The sequence below is a fragment of the Lethenteron reissneri genome, chromosome 4, assembly GCF_015708825.2.
Source record: "Lethenteron reissneri isolate LAM-NWPU_2019-01 chromosome 4, ASM1570882v1, whole genome shotgun sequence".
NCBI classification, from domain to species: domain Eukaryota; kingdom Metazoa; phylum Chordata; class Hyperoartia; order Petromyzontiformes; family Petromyzontidae; genus Lethenteron; species Lethenteron reissneri.
The window spans coordinates 9,262,247-9,280,665 of NC_083782.1; the positions used below are offsets into that span (position 1 = coordinate 9,262,247).

General features: G+C 53.1%; 1 protein-coding gene across 6 annotated transcripts in view; it reads right to left on the bottom strand.

The window, feature by feature from the left end:
- Positions 1-18,419, bottom strand: part of LOC133350303 (uncharacterized) — a 72,535-nt gene that overhangs the window by 7,477 nt on the left and 46,639 nt on the right. For 4 of the 6 annotated variants that reach the window (XM_061564512.1, XM_061564503.1, XM_061564535.1 and 1 more), the window contains exon 2: positions 107-5,738. In XM_061564512.1, coding sequence (XP_061420496.1) covers positions 107-5,738 — 5,632 coding nt within the window. Of the gene's footprint in view, positions 1-106; positions 5,739-14,782; positions 14,831-18,419 lie in introns of those variants that run through there. The other 2 variants (XM_061564545.1, XM_061564528.1) reach the window with 2 other exon arrangements.

Sequence of the window (18,419 nt, forward strand, 5' to 3'; positions counted from 1 at the left end):
TGACATACATAGACACATAACAGCCCCAACCATAGGAATGTGGAACTCCCACCACTGCTGTTATGTTGCCGCTAGTCCCCCCCTCCGCCCCCTCTGCCCTCCGTACCTGGCCCGGTCTTGTGCTGCTGGGACGCCTCGGCCGTGGGTTTGGGAGCGGCCTCGGTGGCCGGGCCCTTCGTGGCCTCGTCCGGCGCCGGCGACGCCGCCGGCGGCGGTGACGGCGAGGGGCAGGAGCCGTCGTCGGAGCTGTAGAGGCTGCGCCTCTGGGCCCGGAGCTCCTCCTCGCGCTCCTGCGACTCGCGGATCTCCTGCTCGATCATCGACAGCGTGTTCTGCTTGCGCGGGCGGAGGCGGAAGCAGGGCCCCTGGGGATGCTGCGCCGGCCGAGCCGAGTCCACCTCGTCGCCCCCCGCCTTGTCCTCGTGACGTTCGCCCGCCCCGTGCTCCTCGCCGCCCCTCTCGGCCGCCGCCGCCACCTCGTCGTCCTCTGCCGCGTGACCGTTCTCCGAGGGCCCGGCGGACGCGTCTGCGGGCCTGCCCTCCACGGAGACGACGTCTTCGGGCGCGGACTGCCGCAAAGCTCTTTCTCGAAGAACTTCCTCTCCCACCACCTCCTCCTCCTGCCTCTCTTCCAACGTCGCCGAAGTCACAACCTCCGCCGTCGCTTCGTGGAATTCTCCCGGGCCCCCCGCGGAACGCGAGTCCGCCGGTTGGCTTTCCGCTTCCGGTGCACGGTCCGCCGCCTCGTTGGCGGCGCGCCAGGCGCCGACGTCGAAGTCGTTCATGGCCGCGTAGGCGTACGCCAGGCCCAGCGACGACTCGAACCCCTCGAGCTCCTCGGGGAAGTCCTCCGCGTCCGTCTGCACCGCGGTTTCGGTGACGGACGCCTCCGAGGGAGGCGGGGTCGGCGGCGTGACCAGCTCGCGCGTCGACGCCGCCGCGTCCCGGTCCCGCGGCCACGCCGCCTCCGAACCGACCGCAGCCCCATCCTCGTCGTCCGGCTGCGCCACGTCGGCCAAGAGCTCGGCCCTCTCACCCTCTCGGTTTGTTTCGTCGTCTCGGTCGGTGGAATTCTCGACGATGACGACGATCGCGACGCCCCGCCTCGCTCCGCCCGGTTCGGTGGGCGAGGCAGCGTTCTTCCGCCACTCGTCCGGCATCGATGCGTTTCCTTTGCACATCTCCACTCGCTCCTTCCGGAGGTTTATTTCGTTGTCTCGGTCCGTCGACTTCTCTTCGCCGTCTTGGTCTTTCTCGTCGGTGCAAGGCTTCGGTGTTTGTTGCTCTGCGGACGATGCGACAGGGTCTCTTTCCTGCACGGACACGTCAATATTGGTGGATTGCTCTGCTTCGATGCTTGATGCAACTGAAGGTTTCTCAATGTCGTTCTGCCTGCTGTCTTCAACCAAAGATGTCTCGATGTTCACTCGCTTGTCTTCTTCAGCAGAAAGTGTCTCATGGCCCACCTGCTTGCTATCTTCAACCGAAGGCGTCTCAACATTCACTTGCTCGCCTTCTGCAATTGAAGATGTCTCAGGGTCAACTTGCGTGTGTTCTTCAACTGACCGTGTCTCAACATTCACCTGCTTGTCTTCTTCAACTGACGGTGTCTCAACATTCACTTGCTCGTCTTCTGCAACTGAAGGTGTCTCAGGGTCAACTTGCATGTGTTCTTCAACTGAAGGTGCCTCAACATTCACCTGCTTGTCTTCTTCAACTGAAGGTGCCTCAACATTCACCTGCTTGCCTTCTTCAACTGAAGGTGCCTCACTCACCTGCTTGCCTTCTTCAACCAAAGGCATCTCAACATTCACCTGCTCGACTTCTTCAACTGAAGGTGTCTCAACATTCCCCTGCTTGCCTTCTTCAAATGAAGTTGTCTCAGGGTCAACTTGCGTGTGTGCTACAACCAAAGGCATCACAACATTCACCTGCTCGACTTCTTCAACTGATGGCATCCCAGGGTCAACTTGCGTGTGTTCTTCAACCGAAGCCGCCGCTACGTCCACGCGCTTGTCACCCTGAGCCAAACTTCTTTCAACATCTGCCTGCCTACCTTCTTCGAATGCGACCGTGTCCTGCAAATCTTTCACTACATCCTCAATCTGAAGTTCATCCGCTCCAATATCCTCGTTCAGGCTCTCGTCGCTGCCGTTGACGTTTTGAAAGCTGGGGGACGATGCCTTCACTTCGACAGATCCCGTCCTCGTCACGGGATCCGCCGTTTCGTCCGCCGGAGCCTTCCGGCCCGTTGCGTGCTTACGCTGCTCGTCGAGCAGCGACGACACGATCATCTCCTGCTCAATGATCTGGTTGTTCTCGTCGCTGACGGAAATGAACAGCATCGGCATCTTCTCTGCGTCCGGAGTGACGTCCGCCGAGATGCTCGGCGTTTCGTTCGCCGTGTCGCAGAAGTCGCTCACCAAGCTGAGCTCCGTCGAGGTCAAGCCCAGGGTGTTGTTGTCGCCATCGGGAGTCTTGGTGGCAACGCTCTCCACCCCGGAGTCGAACTCGCCCGTGGCGAAAACCAGGGCCTCGTCCAACACCCTCACCTCCCCCTTTGGCCCGACGGCGTTCACCGAACCGATCACGATAACCCCCACGGACTCCCTGTCCGCGACGCCACTGAAGCAATCGGCGGACTCGGACGCGTCGAGGGAGGCTTGGCCCGCGAGCAAACTCTCGGATGATTCGGACGCGAGCGTGTAGTCCTCCGTCGTGGGTTCCCACTCTGCCTCCGCCGCAGCGACCTCGAACGTTTTGCCGTCGCGGTTATCTTCCGAATTCGCGGTGGCGTTCATCATCTCCACCGCCTTGGCCACCATGGCCCGAACCATCTCCGCGGCAACGGCTTCCACGCTCTCCCGTCCGTCGTCGACGTCCGCGAATCTCTCGCTGCCGCCGCCGCTACCGCCGCCATCCTCCTCCAGATCAGAAAACTTCAGAGCAGAGCCTCCACGGCTTTCCGACAGGCGATCCGATTCACTGTCAGCATTGCCCGTTGCGGCATCGTCTCCTGCCTCCCCATCGACGATCTCAATCTCCACGGCCTCCTGCCCCACGACGCAGTCTTCTCTGCCAGCCTCGCCGCTCACTTCAGCGAAGGAATCGTCCAGACCATCTCGCGTCTGCGGAAAAGCGAGAGATCCCGAATCCTTCTCCAACGACGGCTCAACGTTCGCAAGGCCGTCTGGGAGACACATGGTACCTTCCGGCATCTCGCCTACATCGGTTTTGTTTCCACCTTCTGCCGCTTCTGCCGTGCATTCCTCCACACAGGTGATGCCGGTGGTATTGTCTTCCTGCCTTATTGCATCCAACAACTGCTCCTTATTTTCCTGCCCATCTGACAGTTCTGTACTAGATCCGGGCGGCTCAGTGGGCTTATCCGCAACATTAACTCCACTGCTTTTTGGAGCTGCGTTATCTGCCCTTTCCTGCTCGTCACTCAAGACCACGGCTTCTTCGCGCGGCTTGCTACGCTTCGAGGGCAGCTCAGCGCAATCCCCCTCGCTCGGAAGTTGCCCAGCCTCTGGCGCGCTAGTGGCCGTCGCCGGCAGAGGCGCCTCGAGGCCCGTCGTCTTCTTTCCCTCGCCGTCACACACGCCGTTCGTCACGTGCAGAGCGCCGACCTCGCGATTCAACACCGCGGGCCCCAAAGTCGATTCACATTGCTCGTCGCCCGCGGCTGCACCCTGCGGCGATATTATTTTCTTTTCATTATCTACCGAGTCATACAATGCTTTGAGCGACGGTTCAGTGCTCACGGTTGGTTCTTTAGTCTGGTCAGCGTTATCCATTTCAATATCACCGCAGGTTGAAGCCGTGGGCCTGCTCTCTGCATCAATCCCGGCCTGAGATTCTTGCACACTCTGCTGCGAAGAATTGTCCGCAACATCCCGATTCTCCACGTCCAATTCCTTAATTACGTCCACAGAAGCCATCATCACGGGTTCCACACGCTCCCCCCCTTCCGGCTCTTCTTTCCCCGGTGCTTCTCGCTCACCCGACTTGCTTCTCGCGCATTCAGCGCTCGCCACCTGCCCCACCACCGCTTCAACTCCCACGTCTCGCTCCGGTGCCCTCCCCTCGGACTCATCGCCCGCGGCCTCCGCCCTCGACGACTCCGTCGCAGGAGGCCGCCCCCCACGCCCCCGCTCCTCCGACAGCTCCTCCGTGTCCGTTTGCACCGCGGCCTCGGCCACCGACTTGGCAGGCCGTGCGAGCGCAAAGCCCGGAAACTGCGTCGGCAGCAAGCCGGTGGCCAGCGACACGAAGCCGGGCGACTGCGGCGAGGGCAGCGTGGCGTGGGTGGCAACGACGGCGGGCGGCTCGTGCGTCGCGGGCCGAGCGGAGCACGGCAGAGGCCGAGGGGAGCCCGGCGGGGGCGTGGAGCCCGGCGACTGCTGCAGCTGCTGCTGCTGCGCCGTGTTGGCGGAGTGCGCGGGGAGAAAGCCCGGCGCGTGGCTCGGCGGCAAGCTGGCGTGCGAGAAGATGAAGCTGGGAGACACCTGCGGGCGCTGCACGGCGTGCGTGGGGAAGATGGGCGACTGCGAGGTGGAGCGCGGCGACTGCGGGGACGCGGTGCGGGGCGACGGCGGGATGGAGCCCAGCGACTGCGGCGTGAGCGACTGGTCCACGCTGGCCCTGCGCCGGATCGGGTACGGCAGCGACGACTGCAGGTGGCTGGCCCTCTCCATCATCAGGAACTGCCGACGCGCCATGGCAAAGTCCACCGGGGCCACTTCCACGTTCTCGTTCTTCACCCGCGGCTGCGGCTGCGGCGCCACAGCCGCCGAGATGGCGGGCTGAGACACGCTCTTGGTGACCTGCTTCCTGTACGGCGGCGACGCCGCATCCGACTCCGTCCCTTCCGCCGTCTTTGGCCGCTGCTCGGCGCTCGCGACGTGGCCGCCCCAACGCCGCTGCTGCTTTTGTTTCCGCTCCTGGTAGCGTCGCAGCGACTCGAGCTGCGACTCGTGCAGCGTGTCTTCCAGCGTGGCATCCTGCGGGGGGTTCCACGCGCGAGCCACCGACGCGACGCCGCCCGACAGCGAGCCCGCCACGCTGCGCTTGGCCTGGCTCCGAATCAACGCCTGCCGTTCCATCTCCAGCCCCTGCTTCTCCTCGTCGCGCCGGTCCTCGCGGCAGAGACGGTAGCCGCCCTCGGAGTGACCGCCGCCGTCGTCGTCGTCGGAAAACAGTTTCGAGGGCTTCCGCTCCTCCTTGCAGGCTTTGATCTCGAAGCGGGCCTCCGAGGACCGGCCCCCCGCACCGGCCGCCCTGGCGAGAGGCCCGGGGCCAGGGAGCCGCGTCTCGTCCCCGACTCGAGCGGCCGGCGTGGGTGGCGTACCGCGAGCGTGCGTCGTCTGTGCGTCGCCCCCTGCCGCCGCGACGTCCGCAGTGAGAGCGCCACCGTCTTCCCGGTCGCATTCGTCGTCGTCGTCGGTGACCATTATTTGTTTCGCCACCAGCACCGTGTCCTCGGCAAAGTCGAGCCCGTTGAGGAGTCTGGGAGAGGGCGAGGTGGTGGCCGCGCCTCCGTTTGGCCGAGCTGAGTCCACGGACGGCGCGGCGGCGACGGTGGCGGGGAGTTGGGGTCGAGGCTTGGAGGAGGAGGATGCGGCGTCCGGGTGCGTGGGGCTTCCCTCCATCGTCTCTTCGCGTGCGGCGCCGGCTCTGGAAGCGTCCGGTCTCACTCCCAGCTCATTCCGGGGAGACAGCGACCGAGTTGATCTCTGTAAACACCGGCGCACGCGCGCACAGAATCAGAAGTTTATTATCCGAGTAAATAGCCCACTGAGCTATACAGCGCTTTTTCAAGGGTGACTCTCGACCAGCAGACAGACACGGGAGCAAGAGTTAATAAACAAGATACAAAATACTAAAAAGTAGAAAGTATTTATAACCAAATGATCTGAGAAAACAATTACGTACATTGGGACCAGCACACACAAACACACACCAGCACACACTAGCACACACAGGCACCCAAACACACAGGCAAAACAAAGACAAAGATCCCCCGTATAGCCTCTAACTAACTGTTGGGGTAAGTGCTGTTAGCGAGCACCTACGAAGGCTGGAACAACACACTATGGGGGTGGGTGGCCAGCACCACGCCCGACCGCCTTTGTCTCCCTAGTGGCGATGTTTACACACCAGATACTCATTTGAGGCCGAGTCGACCTACGGGAGGCCCAACACCGGTTCAAATAGTCATCACTGGTGTTGGCCGTGAGCGGGAATCGAACTCGGGTCGCCGGGTACATAGCACAGCGCGCTAACCACTACAATACCGCTCCTCACAAAACACACAGGGACACACACAGTGTGTTTAATACAGTTGAAATACATTTAAAAACACAAGATTAAAAAGAGTCCATAGAGCCATGCGCAAAACCTCCACTGTTGATTTGTCGTTATGCTCCATTTGATCGACGCCATTGGCATATGGTCAGCTGACTAACTGCTTGACGAGGAATAAAACTCACAACACGTCCAACGTCATGTTGAGGAGTCGGTCCGCAGCGCTAACACGTTTCAGGCATAAGTAGCCGTCCAATCAAGCGCATAAATGTCTCCCTGCTCCAATGGGCACTGGAGTGGCAGTCTCTCTGAGTAGCCCTCAGCCAGTAGAGGAAATTCTATTCATAGGACAGCCACTTACGTGGCCTAGTAGGCAATGATACCCTTTATTTGCATATGGCAATGGATTGAGATAATTTTGTTATGGATCTGCTCGTATGGAATAAAACACGAGCAAATGCAAAAAAAACAAGGGGTTGTAGACATTAAAACGACTCGGATAAATGTGCAATCGTGCTAAACCAGCAAAGAAAAAGAGCAACCTAATCTGCGCAAATTCCAGTAAACTACAGAATCATTTTTAAGGTGTATGACGTCCCGTTGTGGGGGATTATGGGATTTTTTTCAGAATCAACAGACAAAAAATGCCCATCTCTCGATAAACATTCACGAAATCGCGTTGTTAGTTCAGCAGCCGATCGGCCCTCTGGAGCGATGTCTCTGCTGGACATCTGTGAGAAAAAGCTTCAGAGCTCCACGGATTTAGTCCTGGTGGCTACGCTGCTCCATGTGGGCTGCCTGTAACCCGGCGCTGTGGAGGCAGCAGCGAGGGTTGGCGGATCGCACAGAGATGGTTCGAAACTCCCTTCCCCGTGGGCGTCGAGGAGGTACCCTGGGCTCGCCAGAAAAAGGTCGTACGGCAATTGTTGACTAACATCGTCTGTGCTATCTGTATGGGATAAGTGTTGCCTCGTCGCACGCGTTGGTTTTTTTTCAGGGCCCTTTGATTTTCCATCCACGTGTAAGCTGAAAACTCCTGAATCTATACGCACCTCGGTTTTTGCGAACTGCGCAGGGCTGCGTGATGGAGGTGAATTAAACAAACCGCGCTGGGCAGCCAGTCCACGGGCAGTACCCTTCCACCAACACCACACTCAAAGCACAAAAGGTAAAGGCGCAGGCCTGCAATTGCTTGCTCACGCAACTGCCGGCGAATCGGCAGCTGCGGAGAGTCACTCTCGAGAACAGACTGTGTGGTCTAACCCATCCACGCTGGCCGGACGTCTCTGAAGAGGTGCGAGTTACCCACACCTTGCCCCAACCATGCGTGATCCTGTTGATTGTGACTCGTGGTGGGTGGGTGGTGGGGGTGGTATTTCAGAAACTCGCACCGTTGTTTCAACTGCCGCACGCCAAGAGATGGAATCGAACCGGCGACCTCTGGTTTGCAAGTCCGGTGCGCTGACCGTTACCCCAATGTGGCAGCATCCTCCCCCCCCACCCCCTCCCATAAACAGAATGCGTACAATACATTGAAGTTGATCATGTGAAATTTCATATTAGGATGTTGATGACGATGATATGAAGATAGCGAGTGAGAGAGATGAACCACTGCGCACGGTAGTGCAAAACATTGATTCGATACGATTAAAGAGGCAGCATTATCATGATCGCTACGATATTAATAGTGCACAATGCACAAAGCGGCTCACAACCTTCAAGAGCACGTTTGAAGATGCTCACGCCCGGAACCAATGTTGTGCTGTGCGCGAGAAGGAAAAGGCATTGAAGAATTATAAATAAAATAACAACCCGTGCTTTAATCAGAGGACAGTATGTCTATCCGTAATGAACAAACTCACACCTTCAGCCACCAGTTAATTAAATTGGCCAATAGAATCGATGAGACGCGTTTGGGGGGCAAGGCCAATGTCAAACCCGAGAAAAGGCACAATCGATGGCGCACTGTTCACGGACAAAGATGCGCAGACGAAAGCCTCGTCCCTTCGCACGGACGCCGAACAGAAATGGGAAGAGAGGCCCCGGCGAATAGCTGCAGGATTATGTGACGCAAGAAGCCCCCCCCCCCCCCCCCCACCTTGACGCCACTGCGGTGTGCGGTTTTTCGGCCGGCACGACGGACCGTCGATGGGAGTCATCAACCGGAATTTATCATTATCAAATTTTTTTTGTTTTGTGCGTGGCCGCCCCGACTTCTCGGCCTCTCCCCGAAGGCAGGAAACCCACCGCCCCCCCCCCCCCCCTGCAAACAACGCCGTGCGTGTTCGAGGCGGCCTGATGATGCTGACGGCGTGGCCAAGCCCAGGCCCCATCACCTCCCGTCCAGCGGCACAAGTGGGAACAGGGCAGAGACTTTTTTTTTCGCTTATCCAAATATATTCGTGTTATCCAATTAGTCAAACAGATAATTGGAAAAATGATGGTCACTGTGCAGTATGTAAATAATTTTATATTCCACACACTTGGATTTTTTGTTGAACATTCTGTCTTTTGTAAATGCACGGAGACGCATGACTCACAAGTGTATGTCAAGTGCTCCTTATACCCACAGTGTAATGAGGGAGCAAGTCCCGCAGTGGTTAGCGCACTGCGCTACGAACCCGGCAACCTGGCCTCCAATCCTGGCCACCGTCAACATCAGCGATGAGCGATATCTGAACTGGTCCTGGCTTGCCTCCCTCCCTCCCTCCACCAATCCGCACCGACCAGCATGGGTCAAGTGTGGCCAAACAACCGCCAAGGTTGATACGACGTGCATGGAGTGGCCTTCATCCACCAGTGGACTGACACGAACGCTGTAAATTCATACGAAAGTCATCATTGTCAGCGATGACCTGTGACCTATCCACTGCTCGTCGAAGGACGCCCCCTCACGCACTCTCAATCCATCTCAGTTTAACACGTAGGAGGCTTTCGTGACCAATATCATCCATAATACAGATTTTTTTTGGGGGTTAGATCGCGTAAATATATGTGTCGTTAAACTCGCCACCACCCGACACAGCCAATTAGGTTTGTCACGTGATCAGAACGTGCCGATTCGTTACTAGTACAGCACACCGGTTGTGTGTTGGAGAGCAAAGTCACAACATTTACAATCCATCTCGCAAAGGTAATTTTGGGGTGCTGATTCCAAATCTGGCATCAGTTTTTGTCCATCACATCAGGTTTTTGAGATATCAAATATTGCATTTTCAATAAAAACTGCAGAAGAAAAATATTAAATAAATATGGATATCTTCATAAAATTATATTATAAACACACCATCCTAAAAATACAGCACCATATTTTAACACTAAAGCAGTCACTGACTCGCACCAACTTGCAATCATAAGTGACAGAGTTAATTTCGGGTAAAATCAATTAAAATGGGGTATGCCGATAGCATAAAAATGAGATGTGATAGAGCAAATCTGAGATCAGATTTGGAATCAGCACCCTGAAATTAGTCTAAAACAGCTGCAAAAGTCCAGGCCAGAAAAAAATGATTTTTTTTTGTTGAACAGTGTTATTTGGTGATGCGGCTGCGTTGGTAGCGGTGCACAAACAAAAACAACAACAAAAAACACAACGCATTCATCTATAACACTGTGGCTTTAAGAGGAGAAAAATATATAATAGGCGACGTTTCGGGAAAAGGCCCTTCTTAGCAGCACTATTCTTAACAGTCGATTTGATGTCTCTAGTTCGCACATGATCTCGAAATCCAATTGGTCATCATCCTGGCACTCTGTGTAATTTCAACGAGAATTTAATCAACAGGAACTTCCCTGCAATGAAAATGTTAATATTCTGATGTGTTAATGTGCAACGTTTATCTGTGTTCTATCGCCCATTTTTGGAAAAGGGAAATTGGATTCCATTCGAGGCTATGAATAGAATAAACTTTTTTTTATTCCGAAATGCATTTAGGTAATCGTGTAAGCGATGGAAAAGATAATACTAATAAACAACGCATTGGCTAAATTCAGGTATGTGCATAGCTTTCCGTTTTATTTCTCTCCATGTCATTTTAACGAGCTTATATATATTTTTTTACAAACGACATTCAAAGTCACTTTCTGTAGGTTTACAACAGTGGCATTAAATAAACGTAATAAAACCTGGCAGTTAATTTCGAATAGATTTCAAATACGAATTAACTTGCGGGAAGGGCTCGCGGCGACTCGTGATTCGTGCACTTTCGCCCAAGGGTGCACCGCGAGTCCAGGAGCAGTCTGCAATCTTTGCTCCGGAGCTCCACCTACGGTTGTTTCAGCCGAAAATGAGCACCTGGTGCAGTTGGTATGCTCAACATGAGTGCTTTGGTGGTAAAGACAATGGCATGTACTACAGCGGCAGCATATGCCCTACTCACAGTCTATACGGCTAAGTGTGAGCCGTATCTCTCTATGTAACTCAGCTCATGCCTCCCCCATGAATCACGTGACTTCTGTGTGAACCCCTCCCCTCTCCCCGCCCCCTGTGAAAACAGACGCCGCTCCTCCTTCTCTCTGCTACTCCCTCTCCTCCCTCCCCACTCATCATCATCATCACCATCGCCCTCTCATCCCCAACATCTTGGCCCAGTCGTTCCTTCCCCCCCCCCCCGCTGCTCCCCATTCTGCAACGACTGCTCCTCCTCTCTTCCTGCTGCTCGTCTGGAGCGGTGCCCTCCTCTTTGTCGTCCGCCTTGCGGACTTCCCACCTCGGCCTCCGTTCCCTCTCATCTTGTCCCACCCCCCGTCCCCCCCATCCCCCCCCCCCCGATTCCGCTGCCCTTCTGTCAGAGGTCGCAACCGGGTACCCGATACCCGTACCCTACCCAGCTACCCGTACCCGGCCGGGTACAGGTACCCGTTTGCGACCCTGGTGTGGCCGAGTACGGGTACGGGTAGGCCGTGAGTCACTGGTGAGTAACTGTTTGTCACTCATTTCCCAACGTCTTGTCTCTTCTCACAAATCAAGTTCCTAGAATCAACCCACCCACGCCTGCAACATGGCTTCATCCCAGAGGTCGCAATCAGGTACCCTACCCGGCCGGGTACGGGTACTCGTTTGCGACCCTGGTGCGGCCGGGTACGGGTACGGAATCAAAACCCGTTTGCGACCTCTGCCTTCTGTGCAACCGACTTCTTACTCCCCTTCCCATTGTGTGCCACGGGTAAAGAGTTTTATTTCTTTACGATAACAATAATAATTTACAGCCCTTTGTCAATCCACTGCTGGATGACGGCCTCTCCATGCTGTGTCAGTCATAGGAGTTGTTGGACCATACTTCACCATGCTCGTTGGTGCAGGTTTGCTATTTGCGTTTTGTACAGTGTGTGTGTGTACATATCCATGGGTTTTCATGTATGTATGTATGGTTGTGTATAGGTATAACGGAGGGCAGTAGCGATGCTCACAACAACAAGCGGAGCGCCGGGTGGCTAAAATACCACAAGTTGGCACAGTAGGGAGTACAGGTGGTGCCATCAGCCAGTCATCTCAGTCAGTCGACCCGTGGCACCTGCTGGGTCTGCCCCGTGACCTTCTGCCAGCGGGCGTTCGACACTTCACGTAGCCTCAACGTGCACATAGCCTGGCACAAGCGCCGTAGGGACATCACCGCCACTTAGTGGCGAATGGCGGTTGTTATTGTATAAGTCTACGTATTTTTAGACTGGTATTTCTGTACCATATATGCATATCCGTGCACTTATCCATGTGCCTGTGTGCACATATGTTTGTACGAGTTATACACGTGAGTTTGTTTACATGTCTATGTTTATATGGCACAGTAGGTGTGAAAAAGGTGGTGCATTTGCTAGCCATCGCAGTTAATCGACCCGTGGCACCTGCTGGGTCTGTCCCGTGACCTCCTGTCAGGGAGCCTTCGGCACTTCACGTGGCCTCAACGTGCACCTGGCCTGGCACAAGCGTCGTGGTGTTGTCATCGCCACTTGGTGGCGAATCGCGGTTGCTGTTGTTGTCTAGATGTGTGTGGACTGTATGCACCTCCGAAGCAGTTGCCCAGTACCTCAGAGACGTCATATGAATGTATAATTTCCCCCCATTTGAGTCTGTGCTAATAAAAAGGATGAGCAGTGCTCCATTGCTCATTAGACCAGAGAGACACGGGCACTCGACTTCACCCATTCTGCACACCAAGTCATCTGGGAAGGCCTTCATCAAGCAGTGGATTGAGCATGAATAATGATGATAGTCCTCTGGTGACACAAAGACATCCCCATGTAGCCTTAACAGACTGTTGGGACAAGTGCTGTTAGCGAGCGCCTACAAAAGCCGGCACGGCACACAAATAGGTGGGTGGCCAGCACCACGCCCGGCCGCCTTTGTATCCCCAGTGGTGACGTTTCCCGCACTCCTGATTAGCACGACTGGCTACGTACGGTGCGAAAGCTCAACATACGTACACACAAATGGTGTCAGGTACACATATTTAAGGCCGAGTCGAGCTAGGGAAGGCCCTGGGCCAATTCCAATATTCTCCGCAGTTATTGATCGCGAGCGAGATTTAAACTCAGGTCGCCGGGTTCGTGGTGCAGTCTGATAATGACTGCGTCACTGCTCCCCACTCACACGTGTACACAGACACACAAACGAAGATCACCCCCTATAGCCTGACCAGACTGTTAGGGCAAGTGCTGTTAGCGAGCACCTATAAAGGCCGGCGCGGCACACGAGTGGGTGGGTGGCCAGCACCACGCCCGGCCGCCTTTGTCTCTCCAGTGGCGATGTTTACACACCGCACCGGGTACTCATTTGAGGCTGAGTCGACCTCGGGAAGGCCCAGGACCAGTTCAGATATTTGTCACTGGCATTGGCCGTGAGCGGAAATCGTAATCGGGTTGGCCGGGTTCGTAGTAGCGTACTAACCACTACGCTACGATTCTCGACAACACACACACGTATATACACACACACACTCACACGTACACACACGCACTCACACGTGTACACACACACTCACGCACTCACACGTGTACACACACACACTCTCGTGCGCACGCGTAACCCTTGGCAGCGCCACCCCCACCGCCACGCAGCCCCCTCTCCTGCCAAGGTCATTGCAAGAACTCCTGCTGGGCCCTGCTGCCCGGGCTCGGACGCACGCAATGCCCCCCCCCCTTCCCACCGCTGCGTGCACAGCACCGCACACCCCACCAGCCAGAGAGGGGCTCAGGCGCCAATCCGATTGCCCGCTCGAGTTCCTCAAATGCGCGGCATTATCCGCATTAGCGCGGCGCCTATCGCACGGGGGGGGGCCAAGGGACGGTTGCCACCGCGACTCGGCAGCCGGTTTTGCACGCCAGGACTCCGCGAAGGCGCGCCGGTGTCCGCCCCCTCGCGCAGCCAGCGCCGTCGGAGTCGAGGGTCGGCGGATCCGCGCGAACCTGCGATGCTCGCAAGCGCTCTGGGGAATGGGAGGTGGCCGGGAGACGATGGAGAGTGCGGCAAAGCGAGTCCGTGAACTCCATCTGTGGGGACCTTCCCAAGTGGCATCCCCCTTGTTCGTGTCCGTGGGGGTTTCTGCGGCCCACGCGGTTTCCTTTGCATTCAAATGTAGATGGCCACACGTTTTGCAAAACGGGATCCTCTTAAAGACGCACCTTAATATTTAGAGAGGCTTCCTTAATAAATAATTGTATTGTTCAAAATGCAGAGTCTAGGTTTATTTTGCACACAATTTACAGGAGAAAAATCCACTCATCGTTGTTATAATCATCATCATCATCCTTGCCATCATCTGATCTCTCAAGCAGGAAGATGCAAATGAATGAGAGGCCAACGGGTGGCATGAGATTGACCAGTGGCAGCGTGATACTGGTGAGATTAAGGGACAAGCGGAGGAAATTGCTTGGGTTGCTACTTGATACGTCCAGTTCAAATCATGGGTAAGGGGCTACCTTGGGCTGTCAGCAAAAATTCTGTATAATCATTGAAGGAAATTATCACATGAAACTGATTAAAAAAAACTTTTAACAAAGGAGTCAAAAGCATTATCAACTGCCTTGTAATTGTTTGCGAATGATATCCAATGTCACTTTATGCAGGCTTCCAATGCCATTATTTCTAACAAAAAAAAGTCGTGACATCTGGCAGTTAATTGAACGTATAATTGATTGTGGCAGGGTGCCAGGCACAGTGGGAAGGTTGTGAATTAAAATCCTGGCAAGTCCACTCAGCCCTTTCATATTAACATTGTCAATAGAACGTTAATCACGCTGTGGGAAAACTAACAGCGCGTGTCATGTGCGGGAGACTGGTCCCTGCCAATGGAATGTGGAATTTCTACAACCGGTCAGCACAGGGCACACCAAACGAGGTTGAGCACATTTCGAACATCTGCTCAAGCGGCCACGCTTTCATTTACCCGTTCGCAGAGCGAAGTATTGAACCGCGGGGATATATTTCACCGCTATTGAGTCAATAATTCCCATTCGACATCCGCACGCGATGTCTCACCCTCGCCAATCTCTCCGCAGGATCGTCGGTCATTTGCAGTCCGGGATTGGGTCATCCCCCCACGCCACGCGGGACGGTGGGTACCGCACACCCGGACGCGGTGCGTTCTCCGCAGCGCCGAGATGACTCTCGCGATTAGGAAATGCAAGCTGAAGCCAGAAGTCTACCCCGTGGCCAGTGACTTAGTTACAATCGCTGCAGATGTTCAGCATATTTGCAATACCTCGAAGACAGGTTGTATGACAGCACACCTCTGGTATCTTTTCTGATTCATCTTTAAACGAACTAAGAATGACAGTACACCTCTGGTATCTTTTCTGATTCATCTTTAAACGAACTAAGAATGACAGTACACCTCTGGTATCTTTTCTGATTCATCTTTAAAGGAACTAAGAATAACTCCTCGAGGGTAAACGCGCGTCATGCAAATGCACGATGCTATGACCCAGTGCAAAGGACGAAAGCGATCTACGATCGCCACATTAATATTTAACAACTCAATACAAGGGCATGGTGACGACAGCTGAGATTGGCAAGCACAAGCATGAATTGTAAAAAGTGAGTGGAATTAGGATGCAAGAAAGCAGTACAGAAAGTCTTTAGAATTGTCTCTAGATAGTCTCCCACGAAGCACTAACTTCCTGCCATATGTAAAAACACTCTGTAACACATGCTTCCTAGATAAGGACTTCATTATATTATTCAAAGTCAAGGTATGAATTCGTGTAATAATGGACAACGTTCAGCCCTTTGTGAATCCATTGCTGGATGAAGGCGCCACCATCCCCCTCCATCCTGCTACTTAACAATCCATCGAGCACCGTGCACACGAGTCTACCTCATCGCTCCATCTCCTCAGTGTACGTCATCTCGGACGCAATCCCTTTCCCTGGCTGCCAGCCCATCGTGTTGACCTTTGGCAATCACCGTGCCTTCTGGCGACTTAACCTGCCCGAGCCACGCTTAGCTGCTTGAATTTAAAAAAAATTCTTAAACGGAAGTTAAATAAAATATTTCCACACTTTTCTCAATAGTTTGAATAATGCCTCCGAATGATGATCTGGATATCAATGTGTCCATCGTTCCGTCTAAAAGTACTTCCCAAAGTAATAATTGTGATCACGGAAATAATTGTAAATATTTGAACAGGATAATCGCGCCCCATTCAAAAGACGAATTTAGACGAACAGAAATTAAATGCGACATGAAAATTAATATCATCCATGTGCTTATGAAGAAGGGCCATTGACCAAAAAGCTGCCTACTATATGTTGTCCTCTTAAAGCCACAGTCGTATTTGACGAATGCGAGTTGTTTTGTTCACAAAGTCAGTGCTGTCGACCTGGTCAATCGAGCAATGGGACACGCTGCTTCCTTCTGGCGGTACTGAAGCTAGTGGAGGCAATTCCATATTCCCATAGCAGAGGGCCAGACAGTACATTATGCACGTGTAAAGAAGTACTCAACAACTGAGTACTTATCTCCAAATACATATGTTGTACACAAACACACTCCCCTTTGAGCAAATCACCCAGAATGCCCGCCAATCTCATCGGCTGTCATAAGCTAAGCTAAGGGGCTGAGAGCCTGGATAGTGCTTGGATGGGTGACCCACCATGCATACAAACAGGTGTAGTGCGTCGGTGCAGGCCATAATTGTCAGCAGAGGGCAGTGCAGAAAAATCCACTGTGTTGTGCTGTACTATGCAGCTGGAGTCTATACTCTCTACAATTACACTGGTCAACACACTTTTTCTGGCATAAGGTATTCCAACGGTTTTAAGATAATTTCGGGGTGCCGATTCCAAATCTGGCATCAGTTTTTGTCTATCACATCAGCTTTTTGAGATATCAAATATTGCATTTTCAATAAAACTGCAGAAGAAAAATATTAAATAAATGTGGATATCTACATAAAATGATATTATAAACACACTATCCTAAAAATACAGCACCATATTTTAACACTAAAGCAGTCACTGACTCGCAACAACTTGCAATCATAAGTGACAGAGTTAATTTCGGGTAAAATCAATGAAAATGGGGTATGCCAATAGCATAAAAATGAGATGTGATAGAGCAAATCTGAGACCAGATTTGGAATCAGCACCCTGAAATTAGTCTAAACAGCTGCAAAAGCCCAGGCCAGAATTTTTTTTTTGTTGACCAGTGAATTATCAACCAGCACCGACCAGCCCGTTCAAGTGCGGTCAAATAATCAACGACCCGTACGGCGTGCGGAGACCCTCATCCAGCAGTGGATTGACAAGAGTGCTCTACAAGTACGTGTTACAAAGACAAAATTAAGAACCTCCATGGAGGTAGTCTTTGACAGACCGTTGGGGTGGGAATTGAACTTAGGTCACCGGGTTCGTGGTGCAGTGCGCTAACCGCTGCACTTCCGCTCTCTCCCGTGTTACAAACAAAGACAAAGTTCGCCCGTAGCCTTAACAGACTGTTAGGGGCAAGTGCTGTTAGCGAGCACCTACCGCTCCCCACTATCCCGTATTATGCACACATGTAAGCAAACGTGTATAATTCATAAGAACCCAATGTACACAATCAGACACGTGTACAGAAAGGGGCATTTAAATACCTGCGCGCATGTCTAAAATACAAACACACATTCGCATGCATACACACACAGACACAAAAGGAAACACAAATTAAAACAAATCTGCACTAACCAGCATGGTGAGTTATGGTAAAAAAAAAGCTACATGACTGACACAGCAAGGAGAAGCCGCTATCCAGCAGTGGATTGATAAAGGGCTGAACATTTCTACTATATCAATATCACTCTAAATTACAATTGTTATACTACGCAATTGGGATTATGAACATAAACCATCACGCCCGGCTGGCAGACTCCAGGTTAATGTCCCGGTCTCTGGAGTGCTCACCTGGCTACCGCAATGAACTTGAAACTCGCACTCACTCAATCATTTACCCACTCACTCATCATCATCATCTCACTCACCCACTCACTCAGTGACTCACTCGTTCATTCACTCATTAGGTCGCGCTCGCACACGAGTCTCATCCTGGTCTCCTTGAGTGCTCACCTGGATAATTATCAAAATAAACTGGAGGCTACCGTACTTTATCCTGATGAAAATCCAAAGCGCTGACCCTGCACGGTGAAGTAGGTTCAACAATCCCCGTGACCAACACGCAGCTTTGTCCAGGTAGTGGATTGAAAAAGGATTGAAAGTCATTAACCGTCGACATGAATAAAAACCAAACGTATAAAAACACTCAGACTTCATAGAACTTGTGAGAAATCAGCACGTCGAGGGGCAGGACATGTTCGCACCAACAGACATTACCAGGAAACAATAAGTGATGACGATGATGAATAAGTGATGATGATGATGAAACAATAAGGACATTTCAATATTTCGAAGATGACAGTCATCTAACAACACAACCATCTCTATGACACACGCCCCACTAGCAGCATAAACACGTACACGAGTCTTAAAAAGAAGCCGGTAAATGAGGCCGACGTATAAAAGTGAATTAATGAGAGCGACGCACACCCAGTAAACCTGCAACAACGTTCAGCCAACATTGGCACGTGGTCACAACAATCGGTCCAACGTTGTTCACCCAACGTTTCACGTTTGCTGGGCAA